Source organism: Enoplosus armatus, chromosome 10 (assembly GCF_043641665.1).
Source record: "Enoplosus armatus isolate fEnoArm2 chromosome 10, fEnoArm2.hap1, whole genome shotgun sequence".
In the NCBI taxonomy this organism is placed as follows: domain Eukaryota; kingdom Metazoa; phylum Chordata; class Actinopteri; order Centrarchiformes; family Enoplosidae; genus Enoplosus; species Enoplosus armatus.
The window spans coordinates 4626187-4651177 of record NC_092189.1 but is presented as its reverse complement, the minus strand read 5'-3'; the positions used below and the strand labels follow the sequence as shown (position 1 = coordinate 4651177).

General features: G+C 41.2%; 2 protein-coding genes across 2 annotated transcripts in view; both read right to left on the bottom strand.

Annotated features, from left to right (window-relative positions):
• Window positions 1-13433, bottom strand: part of LOC139291105 (mitogen-activated protein kinase kinase kinase kinase 4) — a 53227-nt gene extending 39794 nt beyond the window's left edge. Inside the window, exons 1-3 of the mRNA XM_070913027.1 lie at window positions 13377-13433; window positions 12326-12391; window positions 2785-2841 (exon numbers count right to left, since the gene is read on the bottom strand). Coding sequence (XP_070769128.1) covers window positions 2785-2841; window positions 12326-12391; window positions 13377-13433 — 180 coding nt within the window. The remainder of the gene's footprint in view (window positions 1-2784; window positions 2842-12325; window positions 12392-13376) is intronic.
• Window positions 13434-19176: 5743 nt separating this feature from the next.
• Window positions 19177-24570, bottom strand: LOC139291227 (beta-1,3-galactosyltransferase 1-like). The gene is made up of 4 exons (XM_070913194.1): window positions 24496-24570; window positions 22648-22792; window positions 21617-21868; window positions 19177-20939 (listed from the first exon to the last, which is right to left on the bottom strand). The coding sequence occupies exons 1-4, from the start codon at window positions 24519-24521 to the stop codon at window positions 20340-20342; spliced, it is 1023 nt and encodes a 340-aa protein (XP_070769295.1). The 5' UTR covers window positions 24522-24570; the 3' UTR covers window positions 19177-20339.
• Window positions 24571-24991: the final 421 nt, after the last annotated feature.

Genomic DNA, 24991 nt, shown 5'->3' with positions numbered 1-24991 from the left:
AAAGAAAATGGTGAAAAATGACCATGACAATATTCCTATCACACAAAACAAATAAAAGCAGTAAATACGACCAATTGAGAAGCAGTGCAATGTTGTTTTTTTGGCTTAAACAACTGAGAGTCTCCAGCTTTGCTAGAGGCTCTGTGAGACTGTACACAGCACAGCAGTGCTTTGAACATCATGCTCACAATGACAATGCCCAACACGCTCATGTTTAGCGGATGTAATGTTTACCATGGTCATCATTTAGGTTTATCGTGTTAGCGTGCTATTGTACACTAACTAGCACTAAAAACAAAGTACAGCTGGGGAGGTTTGACTGGCATTCATTTTGCAGATAATTGTTTACTTTCTTTTTTTTCTTTCTTCTTATTTGATGTGTTTTTATTGGATTTCTTTGTTAAATATGTGAAGTATGTGAAATGTTGTTTATTTACCTCTGATGATTATGAAAAACATGACATGACATTTTCATTGTTTAATCCATTTATTATCAATTATGATCTGTTTGAATGTGTGAAATATAGGCAACATTCAATAGAATTATTGTTTAAAAAAATTGCAACATGAACATGAACGTCTGTACATTTCATTTCCCAATCACTCAAGTAGATGCTGAGATACTTCACAGGATCAAGACAAATTTCACTAAAGAAAAGTCAGGGGATCACCAAAGTCAGTAGGGTTCATCCTCTGGGAACCACGAATGTGTGTACAAAATTTCATGGAAATCCGTTCCCTGGAGCCAGGCCGACAGCGTGCCTAAAAATGACTCATCGATTTTGAAAATAGTTGCCGATTAATTTTCTGTTGATCAATTAGTTGATTAATCAGCTACTCGTTTCAGCTTTGCTACATTATGGCTAGCATGCCTCACAACTACCTGCCATTGTTAGCCCACATCTGACCCCATTCTGCTCTACATCTGTAAACCACAAGATATGTAATAGCAATAAAATACAAAAAATAAAACCTCCACACCTCCCCTGTTTGTCCACTTGTACAGCTGTTCGGCCACAAAGCAGAGCACACAGAGTCAAATCAACTCCATCTTTACACCCAAACCGAGAGCTAAAGGTGTAATCGATATATAACTGTAAGGCTAACCCCACCACTGACATTCAAAACACAGCATCAGAGAGATCTTTTCATCCTCAAATTGATTTACAGTGTGATGAATTGCATTAATATTTTATATCACCAAAACTATCCAAGACTGTGGCTCTAAAACTCAAAAGTGAAGAGAACTTTAATATCAAGGAAACTCACCTGGAATCTAATAAAAAAAACTACTTCTGGGTCAAAACAGAAATGTTAGTGGGACTCAGAGAACTGTAAGAAAGACGAGACCATTTCGTGTAATTTAATTTTGTCTGGCTCGCGGTATATTAAAGTAGATTTTTGTTTGATCCTCGTTGTGTGTCTATGCTTTGGGGAGGGAGGAAGGAGAGGCTGTCATAGAAGTTCCATCGCTTCAATTACCTGCATGAGCGGAGAGAGAATTGAATTGGGAAAGAGGAGAGAGACAAACTGCAAAAAAAATGACTCATTTGGTCCAATAGTGGGTTTTAAAATCTTCTCACAAGTGCAAATATCTGCAAACGCTGTGCAGTTGTTTTATTTGCTTCTGAGGGAAATTGTTTAAAGGAAATACCTCCATCAAATATGTTTTAGGGATAACGTCAGTTAAAAGAAAAAAGACACAATTCAACAGGAGGAGAATTAAACAGGAAGGTCTCAAACACTTCTGCGAGCTTGGTGCCTTAAAACCAACTGACTAATTACACTCATTCCTTCTCTCTTGTCATCTGATATTTTATGGCTCTCTTTGTCTCTCTGGATGCTGGCAACAGTTTCTCCTGTTCTGTTTTCACCCTAAATGTCCCATTGAAATGCAAAGTGCCTGAATTATACTGCAGCATTGAGCCAGCAGAGCCCACAAAAACATAATTATTGTCCTGTGAAAGATTTTACAAGTTCTGGAAATTCATTTGTGTCTTGCCTATTATGTGATAATCCTTTAGTGGACTCACTACTTGAAACTTCTCAAACTGTTCCAACTTTTAAAACCAAATGACATCAGCCAGTGCGCTTGAATTATCCATCTTCAACATCACATGGATAGATAACCGACATGTGGTAAATGCACAGACGGGCACCTCCATGACACCAAATATAATGCGCACATTTTTCCTTTTTGGGTGCTTCTGTTTTTCTGCAAAGGGAGGATACAGGACAATCAATCTAGACTGAGGTCAGATCTATACCAGAAATAAAAATGCAATTTAAAGAGTACTCCAGCAATTTAGTGTTGCACTACCATAAAGTCCGGGCACAGACACAAGGGACAGATTAAGAGAATGGTCAAAATCGATGCAGCAGAGGCTGAGATATCCCGACTTTTTGTCCCTATTATGGGCCAAACTCCAAAAACACTGGATCCTATGTTTCCCATGAAAAAACTCAATCTTTCATTAGACCCCCTGCTTCCTAAATGGCTGCTTCTTTCAACCCCCACAAGTCCAGTTCGTGATGCAGGCTGCATTCATGCATTTTAAGCCTCAAGCCCAATCCTAGATAACCCTGATGACATCATCAGAGTTCTTTTTCTTTTTTCAGAGGCGCAGAACACATTAAACAACTATTTTCACAGAGATTCATTTCACTGGATGGTCTACATTCAATGATAAACTTTTCTCACCAAAGATGAGAAAGAGAAGGGAAAGGAAGAAAGGGGGGGGGGTAGAGGTGGAGAGAACAGAGAAAAATGTAATGCATGTTTACCTCTGTGACTTCCATGACTTTGATAGCTGCCAGTTGGCCCGTCTTGACATGACGACCCTGGAGAAATACATGAAGAACAAGGTCACAACAGGCTAAAAAGACTAAACGCTCCACATATAAAGATTTAATGAACAACATAATTAGCACTGTGCACTGAAGACTGCGATGAGAGTCGTGTCGGTTCTCACGTTTGACTGTACCAAAACAGAAATCGACATCTATCTAAGGAATTTTGTTTTATGTGTTTCTGCTGCAGTTTGCATGCAAAACACATAAAAAACAAAGGAAAAAACCCCCAGATTTGGGCGAAATTGTGGACTAAGCTTTGCAGAGGGAGCTGACCTGTGGCCCTGCACTGAAACATGTTCGAAATGGTCGCCAAGCAAGGATTGCTTCGTGCACAGAATTTGCAATATTACCTTCCCGGGGTGTTGACGAAAGAGTGACTAATGTAGTAAAACAAAAATGAATCATCACACGTTGGGAGGCTCACGACAATATTCTTCACAGATTCATATTCATGAAGCCACAGGTGCAACTGTGCAAACAAGTGTGTAAAGTGATCTCGCCAGGAAGGACAGATTATAACTCAAAAACACCCAGAATCTAACACACATGGTCCAACTTTTAATTGAACTTTTGTTCATGATCTCAACTAGAATCAACCCAACAACTGTAATGTGTGTCTGTCACTTTAGTAACACACACACACACACACACACACACACACACACACACACACACACACACACACACACACACATATATTACAACGCCTCTTTTGAGTGACTACTTGGATTGTGATATCATTTTCAATACTGGACACGGTTATGTCTACTTAATTTCATCTTCTCATGAGACGCACAGTCAGAAAGAACAAGACAGGATGCAAGAGAGAGAGAGAGAGAGAGAGAGAGAGAGAGAGAGAGAGAGCTGTAAAGTGCAGTCAGGTGAAAAAGGAGAAAATTGAAAACCTTGTCATGAGTCAGAAAGCTGACAAGATACTAAAGTAGCGACTCTATAAGCCTTTAAGCTGTGATGTGTGACAGGGCTCTGAACGTGTGTGTGTGTGTGTGTGTGTGTGTGTATAAAATGGATCACAGGGCATGACAAATCCCACTATACTCAGTCAGTCAGCTAACACTCAGGTACAGACAGACGCAGGGAATCAGAGAAACACTGAGAGACCAAGATGGATGGAGAACTCCAAAATAAACACTGCATTTTTAATATTTGCCCATTACATCCCTCCAAGACAAAACATTACTTACGGGACCAGTTCCTCCATGAGAGAGCAGGCCATGGAGGAAAGCAGTGTGTTGAAACCTGTGTCTCTAAATCAAGTATTTCAACATCAGAGAAGTCTTCAGGAGTTTCCAAGAACTGAACTCAGCAGCTCGAACACATCAGTCACAACCCGGCTGAATGGACGCAGTGTGAGGGGCAGCACTTTTTTAACTTCCATTAAATCAGTTACAATCAATACCATTCACTGTCAGTAGGAACTGTGTCAGGCTTCCCCAACCTGTTCTTGTTTTGTCTGTCCACCACGTCAGCAGTAATCAGAAGATGGCAGAGACATCTGGCAGAAGAATTTGATTGGAAATCGCTGGACATCAAAATCGAATGTCGACGCAAAAGGGAAGTGGGAACTTTCCTATGACGGGAATGTGCGTTAGTTAGACCATTCTGGATCAGAGTCAGCAATCACTTCAGCGTCACTCAGACGACATATAAATACAAAACACATAAAACTATGCATTTTCAGTTATTATGGTGGGTATGATTACAGCCTCCAGATTTATTTAAGACTAAAACTACACCAGCCCACATAATGCTAATCATCCATATAGAGAGCCGAAGTGAAACGGGAATTAACATGCATGTAAATGTTTTAGCTCCAGAATTAAAGGGTAGAAACTTGTCTCACAATAAAGTGTACTGAAAACGTTGCTGAATCAGCAGTCGTGAAACAGACTCCCTGTCAGATAACAACCTAGCTCATATACTTCTCATATATATATATATATATATATATATATATATATATATATATATGGAAGTAAGATGCACTGCGTCAGGCTCACTGACCCCTGTTCATTCCGGCCTTGATTCGGTCCCCAAGTAGAGGACATTGTCTCCGTAATTGCAAAGAATTGTGGCACACAAGCAGCCATTGGCCTGACTGTGATAAATAAGGAAATGGCCTTCCTGTCCCTTCAGACTCAATGGTGTCTGCTGGCTGTGCTGCCACCGCGACTTACAAATGTGAAATGTTCTACTCTCCACTGGGCCTACTTATTAACAATATGCAGCACTGACACACACACACACACACACACACACAAAGGGCTCTCTGCTCTCCACCAGAAAATTAATTGGAGAAAGCTTTTGCACTTTTTGACACTGAAGTCCAATGAATCACACACACTCATGCACACACACGGCAAGACGTTAAGAGCTAGGAATCAAACACATACACAAATAAATCCAGATCCATACACACACACACACACACACAGTGGCACAATAAGGGAACACTACAAATATTGTGTCAGTGAAAAGGTTACTATAATACATTCATACATATGCTAATTAGACACAACAGGGACATTTATAATGCAGGCAGCAAGGGGACAAATGAGAGAAACACTTTTAATGTATCCCTCTGCTAGTCTCCAACTTTCTGTCTCACCCCTCTCTCTGTGTAATATTCTCTCTAGCTGTCTCTCTGTCTCCCTCCTCTGTGTCTTTCTGTCCGTCCCCTCCAGAACAGTCTGTAAATTACATATGTGTACTTTGTGCTTGGATGGACTGCACCGCTAATCAGCTCTCGTCTCCAAACTACATGTAGGAATGGTGCTATTTAAAGGCTGCATGTCTGTATTTGTGTGTGTGTGTATGTGTTTGTGTGTGTGTGTGTGTGTGTGTCTGAGATTGCACTTTCCTAGAGAAACAACACCCCACCCCCCCATTCCATTCACATGGACCCTTCACTGACTGGCACTACAGGGCCATAAGGGCTGGACTGGTTTGACACTGTATTGAGTATAACTAAAAGCACAATGAAAAGTTGTATGAAAAGAACTGAGAAAATGAAGCAGCCCCCACTGTGTTTGTGTGTAATGTCAGCCAACAAAGATGTATTTACCAGTATGGCTCAGGGAGGAACCATCTGGTTTTTTTAATCCAATATTTGAGGTAGGATGATTTGGAAATAAAATATAGACTACAACATTTTAAGAACAGATTGAACTATTAAACTGAAGATCTTATAGATAATATAATTCACTTTCTGATGGCTAACGATTAGAGCTGATTCTGCGGTTGCCCCCAAGTGTTATGAGAGCAATACTGAATCGCTGGTGTACCTTTAATTATAGTTTTGGCATTTGGAAAGTACAGTAAGGAGGCCAGCCACTTCTGAGGATATTCTAACTAGTGGACTTTCCCTGTAGCCTCACTGCTCTGTGACACACAGCCGCAGACACACACACGGGTAATCAGCACAAACCATAGCTCGAAGCCTCATGGGGGGGCTACTTTCCTCTTCTCTCTCTCTAGTTTTCATCTGTCTCTCTCACTCTTCCTTCCTCCCCTCCTCTCGGTCTCTCTGCCTTTCACCTCTGCCTTCCTTTCTTTTGCAGCCCCCCCCCACTCTCTTTTTCTTTTACCTCTAACAAGCACAGCAACTCTACACCATGTTGGAGGATGTTTCCTGTCTCTCTCAGCTCACCCACACACACAAATGCTTAGCTTTCAATCAAAGGCTTTGATTTCAAAACAAGTTATTAATTTCAACTTTCCAAATTTAAAAACAATGTGTAATAGTTTAATACTTTGCAAAACTGAGCTGTACTTTTCTAACTGAATGCCTTTTAACACAGAGACACCCTCCGGTTTATCTAAGGCTGGTGTTTTCTCAACGTTTTTTGGAAGTTTTTACACTTTGGTCTGCAAGTCAGTGAACATGAGTAATACAAGAATGATGATAATGTGGGTCACAGAAAGGGAAGTGATGCTATTCAAACCAGAATGATTTGAGGAAGTGTATGTGATTCACTTTGGGAATTGCATTACAGCCAGCTGTTATGGCTGTGCATGATGTTCCAACATGGTGTCACCAAGATTTACTGAGACAATGCAAGCAAAGCTAAACTAAAATACAGTCAGAAAGCAGTTCTTAACTCCTCACCAACAAATGAATGTTAACGATATGTTTTGATTTTTTTCTTACACATGCTATGAACATGATGTAACCATGCAGGTCACGTACACACAGTCTGACAAAACAAAACACTTCTACTTTAATTAGTTTTGTCAAACTAACTAACACAAATTCTTGCTTTACTCAGAGCAGCCCAGTGTTGCATCAGCAGTGATCGTGGCGCTTAGCTTTAGTGGAGTTTGACATTTTTACATTGTAACACACACACACACACACACACACACACACACACACACACACACACACACAGATGACTCTACAGCAGGGAAGGGAAGTTCCTTCTGCAAACAGGGAAACGCCCTGTGTGTGTGTGTGTGTGTGTGTGTGTGTGTGTGTTGTGTGTGTGTGTGTGTGTGTGTGTGAGAGAATGATGACTAGATGGTGAGTGAGAGAAGCACGCCGAGTGTATGCCTCGGTGATGCAGTGCTAAGTATGTCTAGTAAAGCAACTCACTAACTTTGTTTATTTGAAAAGTTTAACAGCTGAAATTGCGTCTGTGCATCATCTACTGAACCAAAAGCCACGTTTTGCAGTTTACACGTACACGTACATCTGAATGTTGCCTTCTTTACATATGGGCAGGGGAAACGATAACTCATGGCAAAACAAATAATCCAACACATTCCTGTTAAGTTGTTTACTTACTTTCTCTAAAAAGCCAAGACTCTCCAAGATAGTTGGGGATGGATTTCTTTGTCCTGGGGGCTGCAATACTACTGCCATGTGACTACTACAGCACATAATACATCCTTTAATACTAATGTGCATGTGTGTGTGTTCTGCATCTGTAGGACACAAATGGTTTTGTCCTTGTGTGCAAGTATTTCGGACGATAACATAAAGAGATTCAAAGGAAAAGATGAACTATAAAAGGAGAAGAGAACAAGAATCTAGTTGACTACGGGGGTTTTGAGGTTATAGTAATGGAGAAGACAAGAAATGAGAGGAGAAAGGGGTGATTGTGCTTGTCTTGTCGAGGCTGGACCACTTCCTTTTTGACCGCAGGAACCTTTCCGGGAACATTTTTAAAAAGGGACTAAGGAACTTTACCTGCATTTAGGCTGCAGGAACCCGGGTCCACAAAACCTCCCTGCTACCATGGTGCTGCTTTCCAGTCTGCTAAAAAACTATATGGGTGGAGTTTGCAGTGCTGAATGTTACGGACCGGTCAAACACAAGTTTCATTACCGATACACACAAATAACCACAAAAAAAAAACAAAAAATCCTATCATATCCTCTCTACTTCAGGTCTTGCCTTTCGCTTTCATGTGTATCAAATCTCCCTACGCTCTCCACATCTGAACTTCTCTCTTCCAACATCTATTCAAACATCCCTCGCATACAACAGCGACGACTGCGTGTTGTTACGCTATGTGCAAAAATGATGTCTCAATCCGCACGGTGGCTTTTTTTAATGTGTTATTGCTCTAATTTCTCTAACTGTCACAGTTCTTGAGATGTGGTGGAAATGCAAAAAACGAGTGCACTGAAGATTCTTTGAGTTCCTGACTCTTTAGTTCCTCAGGCTGAAAAGACCTGATTGTTTTCCCCAGCCCTCTCCGATCTCCATCTGACTCTCCATTTCTTCTAATTGTGCCTGTCTTAGCATGTCAGGAAATCCTGTCTGCTGACCAGGAGGCGGTTCCACTGGATTAAAAATGAAAATGAGGCTAATGGGGCTCACTTTCGTACAGTGTCAGCTCCCACTGACACCAGGGTTTGATTGACATTATATCAGGCGACCAACTGGCAATTAGTGAATCAAAAAAGGAATGGTAAAATGTAGCAGTCACTACAATCAACTCCTGATGCTCGACACAGGTCAGCTGTAAGGCTTCAATTTAGAGCAGAACTAATTGGCAACATACGCTGAACTACAAACCGTTACACCAAACAACAGACGGTGGATAGTGCGGTGTGCAGCAGGGACCACAACAAACTGCACAACTCCCTCCTCCGCCTCTTCACCCTAAAGCCGGGCTCAGAAGAAATCTGGTCTGGGACCTTGGCTGCTCTTAAACCTCCTGAACTGCTCGCAGACTCATCTTGGCCTCCCCGATCATTCCAAACAGTTCTGATATTTGCGAGTTAAAATCTGGATGATTACGTCCGTACTTTCCGAGCGGGACCACAAGAGTCAATGAGAGACACCAGTTTAGACGAGCGCCGGAGCAGCTGACGGTGTTGCCAAGCAACGGTTTCATTCTGGCCCTTGAGGCTAACGTTAGCTCGCATACAACTGTCGACAGATATTAAAACTAAAATCTCACCTCCAGTTCTCACTGAAGAACAGACAACCCGTGTTGACTGCAAAGCATCACTACAGCAAGTTGTTGTAGTCTTTTGTTTACATCTGCGTCCCCATGAAATCAATCGAGATTACGTGAGGTGGTGTATCTGGCAAACTAATCGTAATAATAAAGAACATCTCTGAAGTTTCTCTTCAAGTGCGTGATGCACCTGACCTGCTGCCTGCCGCCATCCGATTTGTTTGACTGACTTGACTGACCTTACCTAACTGTACGACTGTAAATCAACTTTAGACCTAATAGAACTGCTTTTCACAAAACCAGCCATTTCTCTGTTTTGGCATTTGGGTCCTGCATTCTGTTGCCTTCTACCAAACATTTATACAACACCAAAAAACAAATGGATATATAAAATACAAACACAATTCACTGTTAGTGAGAACAAAGTTAGTTGCAACTGCAAAAGAAATGTGCTACATTTAGCACAAAAACCATGGTGACAGTGACCTCAGCATCTCCGCCCATGGCTGCATACTATATACGATGCTGTGTATCCATTCACACATTGTGACTCTATAATATAAATCCATGACAGATTCGTCTCACAATGCTATGTCTTTGGGACTTCCAGGCCCGGTATAGTTACATTTTCTGTTGGCATGATGTTGCTCTGCCCGGTTCCCAGTGACACAGCATGGGAATTGTAACTAACCTTCCTCTGTTGTACTCTCTTATCTTTTTAACTTGCTCTCATTAACATACATAACAGTAATGGAGGTTTAAGGTTCAGACCTGAGCATCTGTTGCTGGATTACTAAATGCTTAAAATGCAATGTAATGAAAATGCGACACATATAAAACAAACAGAGGAAAAGCCCAGATGCTTTGTCAGCATCTCCTGCACTCACATCAATCCACAACTAACTGTTTTCTTAAGGCGCTGTGTGTGTGTGTGTGTGTGTGTGTGTGTGTGTGTGTGTGTGTGTGTGTGTGTGCATGAGTCTTTGTTCTGTGGGCCCTATTCCTGTCCTGGTTTCCCATGATGGGACTCACTGGCTGAAAACACGCGCGCGCACACACACACACACACACACACACACACACACAACCATTAAGTTTCTGATGAGTGTGTGCATACTGTAGGGAAACAGATCTGCCCAATCCTCCTCATTAAGGTTGCCTGTTAGCATTTTATCATAACTATCATTACTACTTTGCCTACAACAAGACAGAATCTACTGTGTGTGTTGATAGACCATGAGTGCGTCATGAGTATTACAACCAGCACATGAAACGTTCACATCATGGACAAAAAACATGACCAGAATAATTGGCAGAGACAGCCATTGAAGTCTTCAAAGGCAACATAACCAGCACGTGCTATTAACAGCTTGTAAATCAAGTTCATTCTAATGTGGCAGCTACTTTAAATAAGTGATGCTTAAATTGGGCCGTGGTCCGTAGTCTATATTGCCTTGTTTGTGGGATCTTGACATGAAAAACCTCAGAGTCATTGCTGCAAGTCACCCTCAATAAGACTGCTCATCCACATTTGGAGGTTTCCCCTTGTTTAAGCATCAATGAATGTGAGTCAGAGGATGAAATTTGTGATTTTCTACCCCCGTGTTTAGGGACCCTGTGTAAAGGCCAACACAGGCCTTACTGTCCTGTGTGTGCATCTCTTGCAACATTTCCTCTTTCAGGAAATCAAGTGGCAATCGAGGCACACACCCACCTTCTGTCTAATACACACTAACACACACACACACACACTTGTGAGAACCATCCATGGACCTCATTCATTCAATCAACCGTCAACTTTTAACCTCTACTCTATACCTTTTAAGCTATAGAACACATTTCTGAGAAACCACGCCAAAGGCACTTTTTCTAAAACTGTTTAATAGCCATCTTATTGTAGTAGTTGTTGTTGATATTAATATATTTGTGCCACACTGATTGGCCACAAAGCAATACATGTCTGAAAAATGACCTGATCATCATTTGCCCGAGATGACCTCCAGATACTGTTGCACATAGGGTATAGTAACACACAGTTTGTGGTATTGCAGAAGCATGTGAACATGACTTGCACTCAGGGCACAACCAGCTGCACAGACCTAAATAAGACTAAACACCTCCTGCGACCACAAACCACTCATACACAAACAGATATTGCGATAAGGAAGTGAACCCCACCCAGGGCCTTTAAAAGATGCTGCAGATGCTGTAGATGCTGGTGTGTGTTCTGTTTGTAAGAGCTACAGGATATTTCAGTCAACTGAGAATTTCTCCTTTTTTCTTCCTAAATAACTGGAAGTAGACATAGTACTTTTTACCAGAAGTGACGTTTCAGTTACTGGGTGCCTGCATGTGTCAAGGCTGCTGGAGGCTTATGGGGTGCAGCTTGTCAGGTGTTTTTTAAATTTTTTTTTTAACTTTAATGATCTAACTTAGTGCCATGTAAACAGTGTTTTGATAGAAATCTGTCAAAAACTTGTTTCAAACTAAAAATTGTATTGTTATTTATTAGGCAAATAACAAACTGGAACAACTAAATAGTCCTTATTCACATATATTAATCCAAAATCTTAATATTTTGTATGACCTCCTTTGGCCCTGATAACAGCTTGCATTCTTGCAACCACAAAACTAATTTTTCTGTTCAGGAATGCAAGTAAATAACTGTAATTTGGCATCTCAATCAAAAAAATAATAATGTGCTTTACTATTTTTTCCTGCTTTTTTGTAAAACAGTAAATTTGAGAATTCATGGATAACAACAACAATTATATTTTAGCATTAAAGATATAATTTTGATTAAAGAGCTTGGCTTGCACATACTGGTGGATTAACCATTACAGAAACATAAAATATTTTGGTATTCAGCAATATTGTTAATTTAGGGCAGCGGTGGCAAAACACTTTACACTGGGTGGTGGTCTCATAAACTTGTTAAGCACTGTACATTTGTTTGTATCAGTAAGACAGTTTGCCGTAGTGTTTATGTTAGTCCAAAAAACTACCAAAATGGAAAAGAAAAGCATCATGGGAGTACTAACCTTATACACCTGACCGTAGGTTCCATTGCCGACCACCTCCACCAACTCAAAGATACCTGCTGGATCCTAGAAAAAATAAAAACATGGTCAAGAAAAAGAAAAGAGGATCTGATAGGAGTATGCTGCAAGCTGAGGAGACCAGTGCACGAACAGTACAGAAAATGGTACATTAAAGCAAAGACATAGTGCAACAGGTTCATGCCAAGCAAAACTATGACAAACAGCTGTATATACTCAGTACTAAGGGCAAACGGAGAAGAACAATGCAGTGTTATACTGGGATGGGGACTGAGGAAGCGGGACTGCAAATGTGGATAACATTGTCAGCTGCAAGGAATGAAAACACTGCTGGAAAATCATTGACAATCCGTTAATATTTGAATTTGTAGGCCATGGCTCCACTGACTATAATAACATTATCACCTATAGACATATGACACGCCATGACATGACAATAAGAAACATTCTTGAGTCACACAGGCACATTGCCTTGACACTGATATCATAGAGGTATTACAGGAATACTGCTCTACAGAACATTTCCACAAACTAGCACAAGGCCACTAAGCTGTACTATTAAGCATTATATTTATGTGAATTGGGTTAAAACACAACGTGCCACTAACCAGAATGCATTTTTCTAGTTTTTCTGTCAATAAATACACAAGGGTTATCTCAGTGGGCTTTCACTTGTTGCATGTCAACCTTTCAGCCACTCAGCCAAAGGAAAACCCTGTGTGTAAACACTGTTAGCTTGTAAACTTTCACCCAAAGGGGCACCGTGCAGACAGAGAGCACAATGTTACAGGGTACAAGGCTCCCTACACTTTACACACCAAGTTAGGAAACGGCAACACGTTTCTTTAACGGTACATAAAGCGAGAGGCGCCCGTCAGACAAGTTAAAAAAAAAAAAAAACACCCTTGACTCCTCAAGAAACGTAAAGTTTGTTGCTTGAAACTGCCGTTTAAGTTTCAAGAAACACCCACCACATCCTCCAGTGTTTACTCAAACATTTCGTTAAAAAGCAGGACAACGTTTTCCTACTTACCCTTAAAGCAGCGAGGTCTATGCTGTCCAAACTCCGAGTGATGTTTTCTCTCGACATTGCCGTCGATAACTTTGTCAGCGGGTTGATGTTTGTGGACAAGACATGGACGGTCACAGTTTCTCCTCTACAAACTAACGGATTTTCCTCTTGTGGGATCCATTCTGAAGTTTAGCTAGCAGCGTCAAGCGTCAGTCAGCGTAACACAACACCACTTCCGGAAAGGCCTTTCAAAATAAACGTGCCCAGCAGCCCGGTATCATTTTACAGATTTGCGCTTTTATTTCTATTTCATTGAAGAGGCGAAACGAAACAGAAATGATCAGAAATGTAACAGAAAGTCAATCGTCATACCAGAACATTAACAATTAGAAATATCGAAATTCCCTATAGGCATTGGAAGTTGCACTAGACGTTTGGAAGTTTCACTTCCTTTTTCACTACATGTTTATTTTATTTATTTATTTTTCTTATTTTATTAGTTTTACTCTGTCTCAAGCACAAATGTTACACTTACAACATGTATGCTTAATTGTGAAACGAGTATCGCCCTGTTTCTGGTTGCATTAACTCCGTTTCACTTGACGCTGCTGACTTTTCTTTTTTCTTAAAGCGACTCGGAGAAGTTGACATCCAGTAAACCCCAGTGGGAAAACGACAAGGGCGAACTTTTGCCTCAGCAGCCCCCCCGCTTTTACAGTATTTACGCCCATATGTGGCGCTGGTACACAATCTTTCCACGTGTGTCCGTGCGTTACTGTCAGTCATCATTATCCACTTTGCAAATACGTGATAAGTAAATGAATAGCACAGGCGTAATTAATAATATGAATGATTACTGGATTCAATGTAAGTATCCCAGTTCAGGTATTTGGTATTGGAAAATGCTGGTCCACTCCTTAATGATATGAATTACACACGTGCGTTTCCTCCTATGACCGTGTCAATTTTTTGCCAGAACATCAGAAATCAGAGAACCGGAAACCGAAGTGTCTTACAAAAGTGTGATTCTCTACGAAACAAATAACATTGGCCGAGTACACTGAACAACGCCTGCTGTGTGCCGCCTGTGTGTGTGCGCCGGACTTCATGCAGGTGGAAATGAGGCTTGCTAGCAGGGTTAGACTGAATACAGACGCTCCTAACTTAACACAGGTTCCCCAGCAATTAGCCCACACCATGTGTAATATTTTAGCAACCTTATGTGCTAGCTACTTGGTCCAGCAACTCACTAGCAGCTACGCTTTTGTGCGACACATTTGTTGGAAACATACACACAAAACAAAACAGTTTTTGTACTCCACGCCTTGTCGTACTCCACCTCACATGTATGTCGGCTGTGTCGGAAACAAACTGGCATAGAACCAACTCAACCACTCGAGCAATGCGGAACCACATTAACCTGCAAGGAGAGCGGGCTGCTGGTGCTAGCACTGCTAACGTTAGCCACACTCGGCGCTGTGTTTAGCGAGGTGTTGTCATGCTATGTAGGGTAATGTTACATTACGGCAGCTTTGAAGATACAATTTGGATATCGAAGAATACACGCAAAACAATATTTTTCCAAACAATGTTTAACCTTATCAATTAAATTGTGTTCATCCCTAATTGGCTCTCCCGCCCATCTCCCTATAACTACAATATTTTGTTTTTACTTTACCTGTGTGCTTGTATTTTTAAGTGTAAAATATACTGACGAGATGGAGCCTGACATTCCAGTCTCCTGCCTGAACCAGTGAGTCACAGTCAGCATGGTGAAATAAGGGTCATTATGTGGTGGCACACAGTCGCTGGGTGTGTGTGTGTGTGTGTGTGTGTGTGTGTGAGTGATGGAGAATGACAACACGATGGCAAGTGACTCTCTTGCACCCTCTGTATGTGTGTTTGTAAGTGAATGTGATAAATTAAGAGTGTGTGTATGAGGGAGGGGTGTGTGTGGGGGGGGGGGTATGTGAGTGTGTAGTGTGTGTGAGAGTGTTTGTGTCGTAGTGAAGAATGGCCTCTCTGTGGTCTCACACAGTGGCCCTGTTCACACCAGGGTCAGCTGCCTACACACACACACACACACACACACACACTCTCACTCTCTCTCTCTCTCTCTCTCTCTCTCTCTCTCACACACACACACACACACACACACACACACACACACACTCAAACACAAATTTCTGGACTCGTATCCAACCTAAACAAGACAACATTCTGAGAAACAATTGAATAAGAAAATTCCAGAGTGATAGAGGCCATTTGTCTCCGTGTTTCTGCGTATTTGCAAACATGTAAGGTATTCTGTGTCAAGAGGAAGTTGACATTACACTTATCTAAACCATATCCTGCGGGCACTTGTATTCATGCACGCATGCACACACACACACACACACGCAGGAATAAACATGTATACCGCAGTGATAAGAGTGTCAGATATCGCTTCTTGTTTTGCTAAGTAAAGCCAGGGCAAGGCAAACTTTGCTGTATTCAAACTTTATTCCAAATTATAGAATAGTTCGAGGAAAAAGATGAACGAGAAATAACAAATGTCACATTCAAGGTCCGTTCACAATAAGCATGCAGTAAGAACACATGCAAAATGTTCAATGAATAAGAGACAGCTCTCACTGGAAGGTGACAGCAGAAAGAAAAGGTACTTAAAAAAACTGTCAAGAGACTGAACACATCTTAGATCCTCAGGAAGGCCGAGCCTGCAACTAAAAGCAGCTTCCCCAGACTTTGCATTGATGCTGAGGACATTAAGAACACCAGTGTCAGATCAGCTGAGAGGCAGTTGATGATTGGCACATTTCCTTCTCCCTTGAGATGTCACTGGGACCCTTTTCCACCGACACCTGATTGGACAGACAAAAAATGTCTTCACTGAAGACACCCCTGTATTTTTATAGTGTGTGATATAGGCTTGTGACGGGCTGGTCAGGGAGTAGACATACTTGACTTTAGAGTTACATTTCCAGCTGCTAAAGTGCCCTTGACCAATGCTTTTAACCCTCAACAGCTCCAACGAGGCTGCTCAGTAGCCAGCAGATGAAACTGTGTTACTGGACAGCTTCCAAACCATTCAGTGACCCCTTGTGGCCGGGGGGCATTGGCATCCTGGAAGAGACAGCTCTCATCAGCATTTGCCTTTGCCAATTCAGACGCCGACACTGACATCAGCAAGTCCACACCCCACACTTGTCAATATGCATTGTGGGAAATTGTTAACCTAAAGTTCATCAAGACAGGTTTAAGGAAAGTAGAGTTAGCCAGACAGTCATGAGATGAGACGGAGAGACTCTCTGACACCAGGTAGCCAAATGGCTTGGCTCAACAGTCCAAATCCAGCATCCAAAAGTAGAGGCAAAATCTGCAGTATGCCAAAAATTCCCGGATGTCGTATTTGTTCGGAAAAAATCTCCAGTATGCATCAGACCAGTCTACCTCGCCTACTGTGTCCCACGTTGCAAAGCGCTGGAACGGTAGCCGTGCTATTATTTACTTCCGCTTTCCAAAACCAGACACCGGCTAAGCCTGGCCTAGCACACTGCAAAATAAATCGATTTGACAGTTTCATACTGCATACTGCTGTGAAAAGCATCTGCAGTGTGTAGAAGTCTCTGGTCTCGCTTGTTGCAGGCATGGTGAGCGCGTGGAGGCGCAGATTGGGTGAGTCGAGGTCACTCAAGGACCATAACAGTTTAACCTTGGACCTGTCACAGTAGTTGGCTGCGAGAGCAACATGTCCTCATAGATTACATTTCTTTATGCTTAATGCTGTGCGATGAGAATATTTGGTCCTTGTAAGTATGAAAAATCCAAAACACACAGCCAGACACACACACACACACACACACACACACACACACACACATACACAGTTTAGCTTGCAAAATGTAAAAAAGCACATGATTCAGATCCTGCAGAGGCATGCTGAAGTGATTCTGACAGGCTGGCTGAGCACATCTCTTTATCTGTCTCCCTCAGTGTCTCTTTATCTGCTGTTTTCTCATGGACGAGCCTCAGACTCGGGGGGGGGGGGTTCAAACATTTATAGGCACAAAAATGCATTTGCATTAAAAAAAAAAAAAAAATTCAAGGTTGTCTCATACACACAGATCTGCATCTACCTTTTTGATGCTGGTGACTTTAGAACCTTGTATTATTTAGTACCATTAAGTAATATTTAACATCCCTGTGATGGAAGGTCAATGCACGATCTTAAACCTAGTTATTCAATATATATGTATTTGGTAGCCATAGTAACGGCACATCAACATGTGGATGCAGGATTTTCCTCCCCAATTGAAATAAGATAAAAACTAAAGTGTGTTGTGTTGCATCCTGCTTGTAATTTGACATTTCCTCAATGAAAGTTATTTATCTTAATTAGCAACCACACCCTGTATTTGAAAGCCAATATTTGAAATGTTTCACTCGTGATCTCTCATTTCCTCCCACACCACTGTCCTTTCTTTTTTTTTTCTTTCTGTTTTCTCATTTGCCTGCGCCTTACCACAAGAGAGCGCTGTTGCTCATGTTTGCGCGTCACTTTCAATTCATGGCAGACATTACTCGTCAGAGGCGTACTGTGAGCCCTCTTGAAGTCAGTCATACCACGATGGAAAATGTCTGGGTGTTTTTCCTTCTTCTTCTTCCTGTATATGCTAACTGTCTTTTCTACAAACCGCTTGGAGTCCTGGCACTTTTAAAGTCAGGTTGAATTAGGAGAGATTTGCACACTGATGTGAAATTTGATTTTGACTTTTCCAATTCTTCAAACACCTAACATCTAATTTTCTGTATTCTGATTAGGCAACAGTGAATGTTCATGTTATTTCTGCCTGTTGAGCTGTTGTCAAGAGGAGCAGATCTTCAGTCACAGTGCTGCTTGCTTCAGTCATTATTCACAAGGTTGATAAAGCAAACACTGAGATAAAGAGGAAGACCAAAGTTTGTAGAAGAGAAAAAAAACATTGTGACGTGTCTCACTGCAGAGGGACTGAAAAGGACGACGTGACAAAGTAAAAATATGTCCTGTAACACGACTGCTACTGTAACAACAACTTTGACAGGATTAAACACGCTATCAGGAGGAAGTCATGTAAGTTAGAGCACAGAGAGGCATAACTTCTCATTTTTGGAAACGTCTCACACATATTGCGCTATACCCTCTCTGTTTCTGTATGAGAGATTCTTCAACTTTTACATCCCAGGGCCCAAATGAAAGATCCAGCAGTGTACTTTCTCAGCTGGGGAGGGTACATTTTAGAAAATACTTGAACATTCTCAGATTATACAAGTCATACATTTACAAATCTAATATAAATGTATATATTCAAGACATGAAATAATTATGTTGGGAAAAGTCCTAAATAAACATCCACTGTCAAATTTTTCAATTTGACAGTTATATTGTATTTTAAAATTATTGAAACTCTGACAGCTTATTGAGTGATTTCCTTTTAAAGGCTGCAGGCTTAACTGATGTGAACAGTAGATAGCTTTATCTGTCATTCGGCAGCTAAATGAGGTAAAGAAGAAATAAAAACACTGACCTGCTGGTGGCGTTACATGAAAAGTCAAAAAGACATCACTTCATTTTCTGGGGACATTGAATATTTTCACCAAATTCCATGGCAAACCATTCAAGAGACGTCCAGACATTTCACATAAAACCAAAAATGACAAGCGCAAAGTGTATTTTCAATTGGTTTTGTTGAAACCTACAAGCACATTTCATTTGATATACAACTGCATACGAATCTAAAGAATGTACTGTGTTTAATTACTTCAAAAAGGACTAGTTGCACGATTGTTACTGTACTCCTCATGAATTTATTTTCAAAAATACAGAACGTACAGTCACGCCAGGACACGTTATCTAAGATAGGACACCACTAGTACCGGCACAATTTCACTTTAATTCAGTAGAGCAAAGATCTGTCTGTGGGCAACACACACATGCTTTTAGTTGAAACTATGACGAGCAACCAAAGCAGTTTATTCCACATGACGTGTGGAAATTAGCCGTTGTTCAAAACAATGACAACGTGCTTGCTCACATCATATTCAGCGATGCAAGCATGTTCTTGTTGCTTACAACCGAGGATGCCACCACATGTATGACACAAGTTATGTTGCTGGTGGATATTTTGGTTACAGCTAGCCTAGCCAGCTAACAGAAGATAAAGCTGCTCTGCACTGAAAGACAGTGGACTTAGCAGGGTGTAGTACAGGATCTGCTATTCCTGACATCACTGTACATTATGTTCCATTAATGTTGAGCTTAAGCAGATGATTCCAGGGCCGTGGTGACTACAACAGGTGTTTTGCAGCACACCGTGTCTGTGTGTGAGGTTAAATTCATTCTCCCCTGCAGCGCAGGAGTATGCGACGCCTCTTCCTCTTGTAAATGAAGTTTCAGTGGTGAAAGTCTGTCACGCACATGTTGTGCTGATCTTAGACCCTGCAGACAAATCGTCATCTTTCTTCATGCCATTATAGCTAGCTGAAGTGCCGACAACTCCAATCGTTTCGCGGTGTGGTAGCTGGTAACTAATTCTGTGTGCTGGACATGTAAGCTGCACGGCCGCGGGGGCAATTTTAAAAGCTGCTCTTTGTCCTGAAATCTTTAAAAAAAAAAAAAAAGATTAAAAATGAATTTAAATGATCTGTGAAATTACTATATACTTACAATTACAATTTGTGCAATCTTTGCAGACACCTAAAATATGAACACATTTTGCTCAGCTTCAAAATGCATATCTGTCTCCGGATCTCTGTTTTGGCATGAAAAGTCCCTTCCATACTTCAAAGATAAAAAAAAAAAAACAGAAAAAAACCCCATCAAGGCAACAACTTGTTATGTTGTGAAGAGAGGGGGATTGGAACAGCGGTATTGCACAACAGGGCTACACAGTCAGAGGGTGCAACTTTAAAACAGTCACAGTTTTCATAAGGCACATTCAGAAGTGTTTAACAGCCACTTTGTGCTTGAGTCTGATATGTTCCCCAAACATCTGAGAGCTGGATAGAGTTCTGGAGTATTGTTGTAATGACAGAGGACCAGTAACAGCTGCTTGGCAGATAAGGTATCGTTGTCCTAAACAAACCATGATGAGGAGGATCTGTTAAGGTGATTCCCAGATGTTTCATGCACAGTCCCACGTACACATCTTCAATGTAAACTGCTTTAACGTGTGCGGACGCCTCCACTATCTTCTTGGGTAGATCCAGTGAGAACACATAGCCCATTCCCAGGGCATACGGTGGGTACGTAGAGTCAGGGAAGGCAGAAATGGGCAGAAACCACTTTGAGTTATGGTCTCTAAGAACAGAAGCATCCCTTACTACCATTCCTGTCATGTAGAGATGCCGGGGGGCTTTCAAAAGCATGTCAACAAGGTTGTGGACATTAAGGAACATATCCGAGTCGACCTTCATGGCGTAGGAGGTGTTTGGGCAGTGGGAGCTGAGCCATTCGAACATGACCATGGTTTTAATGGTGAGGTTATTGTAACTGTCCAGGAAGTCACTCTGCAGAATATCCCGATGTATCTTGCTTTCCAGTATCATCTGAAGTAGGAGAGAGAGGAGACTTTAAAGCAGTAATGAACAGATTTTTTGTTTTTTTGCCACTTGAAACTTGGAAACAAGTGCTTATTTACACATCCAGCAGCCCTAATGTATTCACAGCAGACACAGACCTTCTTGACGGCACGGGAAAAACAAACAAACAGCTGACTGTTGCTATGGTGACGGTTGTATTCTTTACAACCAAGAATCGAATACAATATATATTATCTAATGTAATTATTCTAGTAATGCATGTAATGTTAGCCATAAAATGCAGCTTTCTCTTTACATTCTATTGCAAACGTAAAGTTAATGTTCCCTCCAAGACGTGAGGTCATTAATTAATTCCCAACATGAACATGAACAAAGGAGAACTGCACTTGTGTATTCCTTGTTTTTGTTTGTCTAAAAAAAAAAAAAGAGAGATCTTTTTAGCGTCTCGTTGTCCAGATCGCCCATGTTTTCTCCTTGTGGGAGGAAATTCCGTCGCGGAGGACGGCAAAAGGTAAAAAAAATCTCACCTAATTTTACTGTCCTGTTCTCATCCACTGAAATGTTGGCTTGTTCATTTTGCAAACAGCAGGAACAGAAATGCGCTTGGATCCCCCCCATGTTTTTTGACGGTTGAAAGGGATAAGGAAAGAGAACTCAGTAATTTCAAAAATGAATCAACTCACTTGCTCCTCAAGGGGCTCTGTCCCATCTTCCGCTTTGGACTGTCCCAGCAGGAAGTAATGGCTGACCACTCGATTCAGCACTGTGGTTTCTTTGACCCACGTGTTGCGGATTACGTCCCGGGCCATTTTGTTGTGCGCTGCGACTGGGATCATAAGAACCAAGAACGGCCTTTCCTGCTGACATCTGTTGGGTTCGTCCAGTAGGAAACGGTACTGGTGTGGGTATGCCACAATGTAGTCAGCAGCTGGGATCTGTGCAAGCGGAAGAGGTTGGTGGTTTTTGAGTGTTGCCCCGCAATGGTACAAGATTTATCATTGTTTGTTTCTTCTTAACTTGTCTACACGTGTCTATTGACTGATACGACCGCTGGACCAACGTATCCGACCGGCGCGGATGTTAGCTTTAGCTAGCTAGCAACTATCGCCTTTTTCCTCTTGTGTCTGTACATATTTGAAGTAGATTTATTAATAACACATTACAGTAGTACACATGTGATTATACGTTGTGTGTTCTTAGTTGGCGAGCTAACGTCACCCACTGCTAAGCCTCCATTCAGGAATCACCTGGTTTTGTTCCGAGTTGAGGACTTGGACAGCTAGCTTACTGATATCCCTGCTAACGTTAAGCTAATTCGCTGGTCAATACCTCCAAACTGGCAGCTTGTGAAATCCTCTTTTCCATTTCTACGTGTGTTGAATGCAGAATGTGTGGCGCGTCAGTATAAGGAATTAGGATTTGTGTCGGAAATGTGCTGAGTAACGATAATAATGTAACAAGTAACGTAACTTCTTAACTTAACTTGTTAATTTTACGGGCTGAATGTTGAACAGGCTGTGTTGAAAAGAAACAAGGCAACGGCAGCACGGTGAAATGAAAAGAGAAAAGAAACGTCACGTTAACAGTGATGTCTTGCTGCAGATGACTCATCTTCATGACTTTTCTCACAGGAAAAACAGTACAGGTGCATTTCACGTTTCACGTTTTGATAGCTGCCTTTTTTTTGTCGAGACGACACGTGGAACATACTTACACTGCCAACTGACCTCGTCGTCCAAAAGTTAAAAGGCCACGACACTTGGGGGCTTGAATTAAAAATGACCAGTAAAGTTCCCATCATGAGGAATGCCATCAAACAACAAAACCATCGTCTAGCTCTCGTCCATGGAGTCTTTTCACTGTCAAGACAAAAGTGAAAATGGACATCTGTAATGGCCCTTAACAGCATATCAGAAGCACTTTACTATCCATTACTGGATTGGATTTAGGAAGCACTTTGCTAATATTCTCTCTTCCTTGCCCAGTCATGTAGCAGCTCCTCATTAGCTGGGATTTATGTGCAATTGTTTAGAGCAAAGGAAGCAGTCTCCATTAAGATCTGCATCCATCAGAAACTATCACGACCACAAACTGCAGTAGAATTACTGCAAGCACTAAAACATTTTTAGAGAAAGGTGGGACGTGTGCTAACACATTGCACATATTAATGTGTTGCCTATTTTACTGAACATGCTTTACAAGCTTCTCTATATACACACACACACGTATATATTCACTACATAGCCTTCATGGTGTATACAGCAATCAATCAACAGAATCAGCTCCCATTACAGCATACTGAATATGAGCTCCAGATGGAAACAGACACCGAAATCATACACAAAACAAACCTTGTCCGAACCTCTGTGTTTTAAAAATTCGACATATTTGTTTATTGATAGTCATTGATGCTGTAAGTCATGAGCATGTCCGTTATGGAAAGGCTGCATCACATGTTCAAAGTGAAACTGTGGGAAACACGTCGAAATTTCACAAATATGTCTCAAATTGTCTCTCTTTCATTACAAATAAAAAAAGATTTTAATGTTAATATTGAGCAACCCACTGCGGATGCTCATTTTCCTGTCATGTGACTCTTGTTTGTCTGTTTGTTGAAGTCGACTGAATTTGTGGTGAGTCTTTCAACAGAAGAAAACTCCGAAGTTAGACATTAACAGTGATCTCAATTTTTAACCCTAACCCTATATAAACTAATATGACCTCTGTCATTACAACAACACTAACACTGATCTCAATGTTAAAACTCACAGGCGGTAGCAACTGCATGTTCCACATGTATTCAAACTTACAGGAGTAACTGACACAGTTTTTGGGCCATAATACTGCGCATGTGGAATTAATCTGTTAATAGAGATATCAATATATACTGAACAATCTCAATGTAATTGCACCCCAACCTTTTATGGGCTTTCCTATGTATTATCCAAAGCTATGTCTCTACATTGTTTTACAAAGGACCTGTAGAGCTTTTTGTCATCACCCGATGTTGTCTGAGAGTTCACATGAGACTATCTGCACAATTGAATTTGCAAAACTTCCGATTTAGGTCACTGAAAAAGGAGATTTTATAGGTGCTTTTATGACATATATTTAGGGGAAATTACGCGTTTATCTAAGCCAGTGAAAAAAGCAAAATCAAATTGATTGAATGTTTTTTTTTCCCTTTATATAGATGTGATTATATCCAAAAAAAAAAAAAAGAAAAACATGGACGTAACAAAATCAAATAACATTGTTAAAATGAATCATTAGTAGTGCTGACATTACAAAATAATATTGCTTTTCTTGTTGAATACTTAGACTAAACATTACAGTGACATAGTCAGATATGATGTGCACAACGCTCATCAATTAGCAGCTCTAATGTTCCAATGCTCTAGGGCAGCCTCCACTGCAATCGCACTGATCCATTTTAATAATAGCCTGCGATATTTCTTATAAAGTCTTTCACATTAGAGAACCACACTGAGCCTGGGACTTCACTGTGTGACCCTTTGGCGTCAATACATTTCGAGTAAACTGAATTAAAATCTGGACTTACCATTTGGGAGCAGAGTTCTCCCGCATTTTGAGGGGAAGAGGATGATTCCGAAGCTGACTGTTGTGATGGCTCCAGCCAGCTAACAGACAGACCGCAGGTAAGAATGAGGATGTTACTCTATATGTCTAGCTCTCTGACTGCATTGTGGTTTGTGGTGGTGTGGTAGAGGAGCACATGAGGGCCTTTTTTTTCCCGAGCAGAGACAGATAGCACGCTGCTCGGAGAAAAACACAAGTGACGACATGTGCCTATCTGCTTTACAAAGTTGAAATACGAATGCTAGTGTTGGATGTGCCTCACGATAACAGTTGAAGAGCCTAGTGAATGCGCTTTACGTGGAGACATGACTCAACATGCATTCCCGGTGACTCAGTCGTTATTGCACCACCCTAAAAAAGGCAACACTCCCTCTATTCTCCTCTGTGTTGCTTATAGATCTTATTATTGTACAACAGGCGACTGAATTTGTCTACTGCTGCACTTGTTGTGGCTCAAT

Bases quoted from the DNA above. Each gene is read 5' to 3' on its own strand.
- LOC139291227 (XM_070913194.1), bottom strand. From the start codon at position 24,521: ATGCGGGAGAACTCTGCTCCCAAATG. The intron at 22,793-24,495 runs GTAAGTCCAGAT...TTGTCTTGACAG, and splicing joins GAGAACTCTGCTCCCAAATG to TGAAAAGACTCCATGGACGA. The intron at 21,869-22,647 runs GTAAGTATGTTC...CCGCTTGCACAG, and splicing joins CGACGAGGTCAGTTGGCAGT to ATCCCAGCTGCTGACTACAT.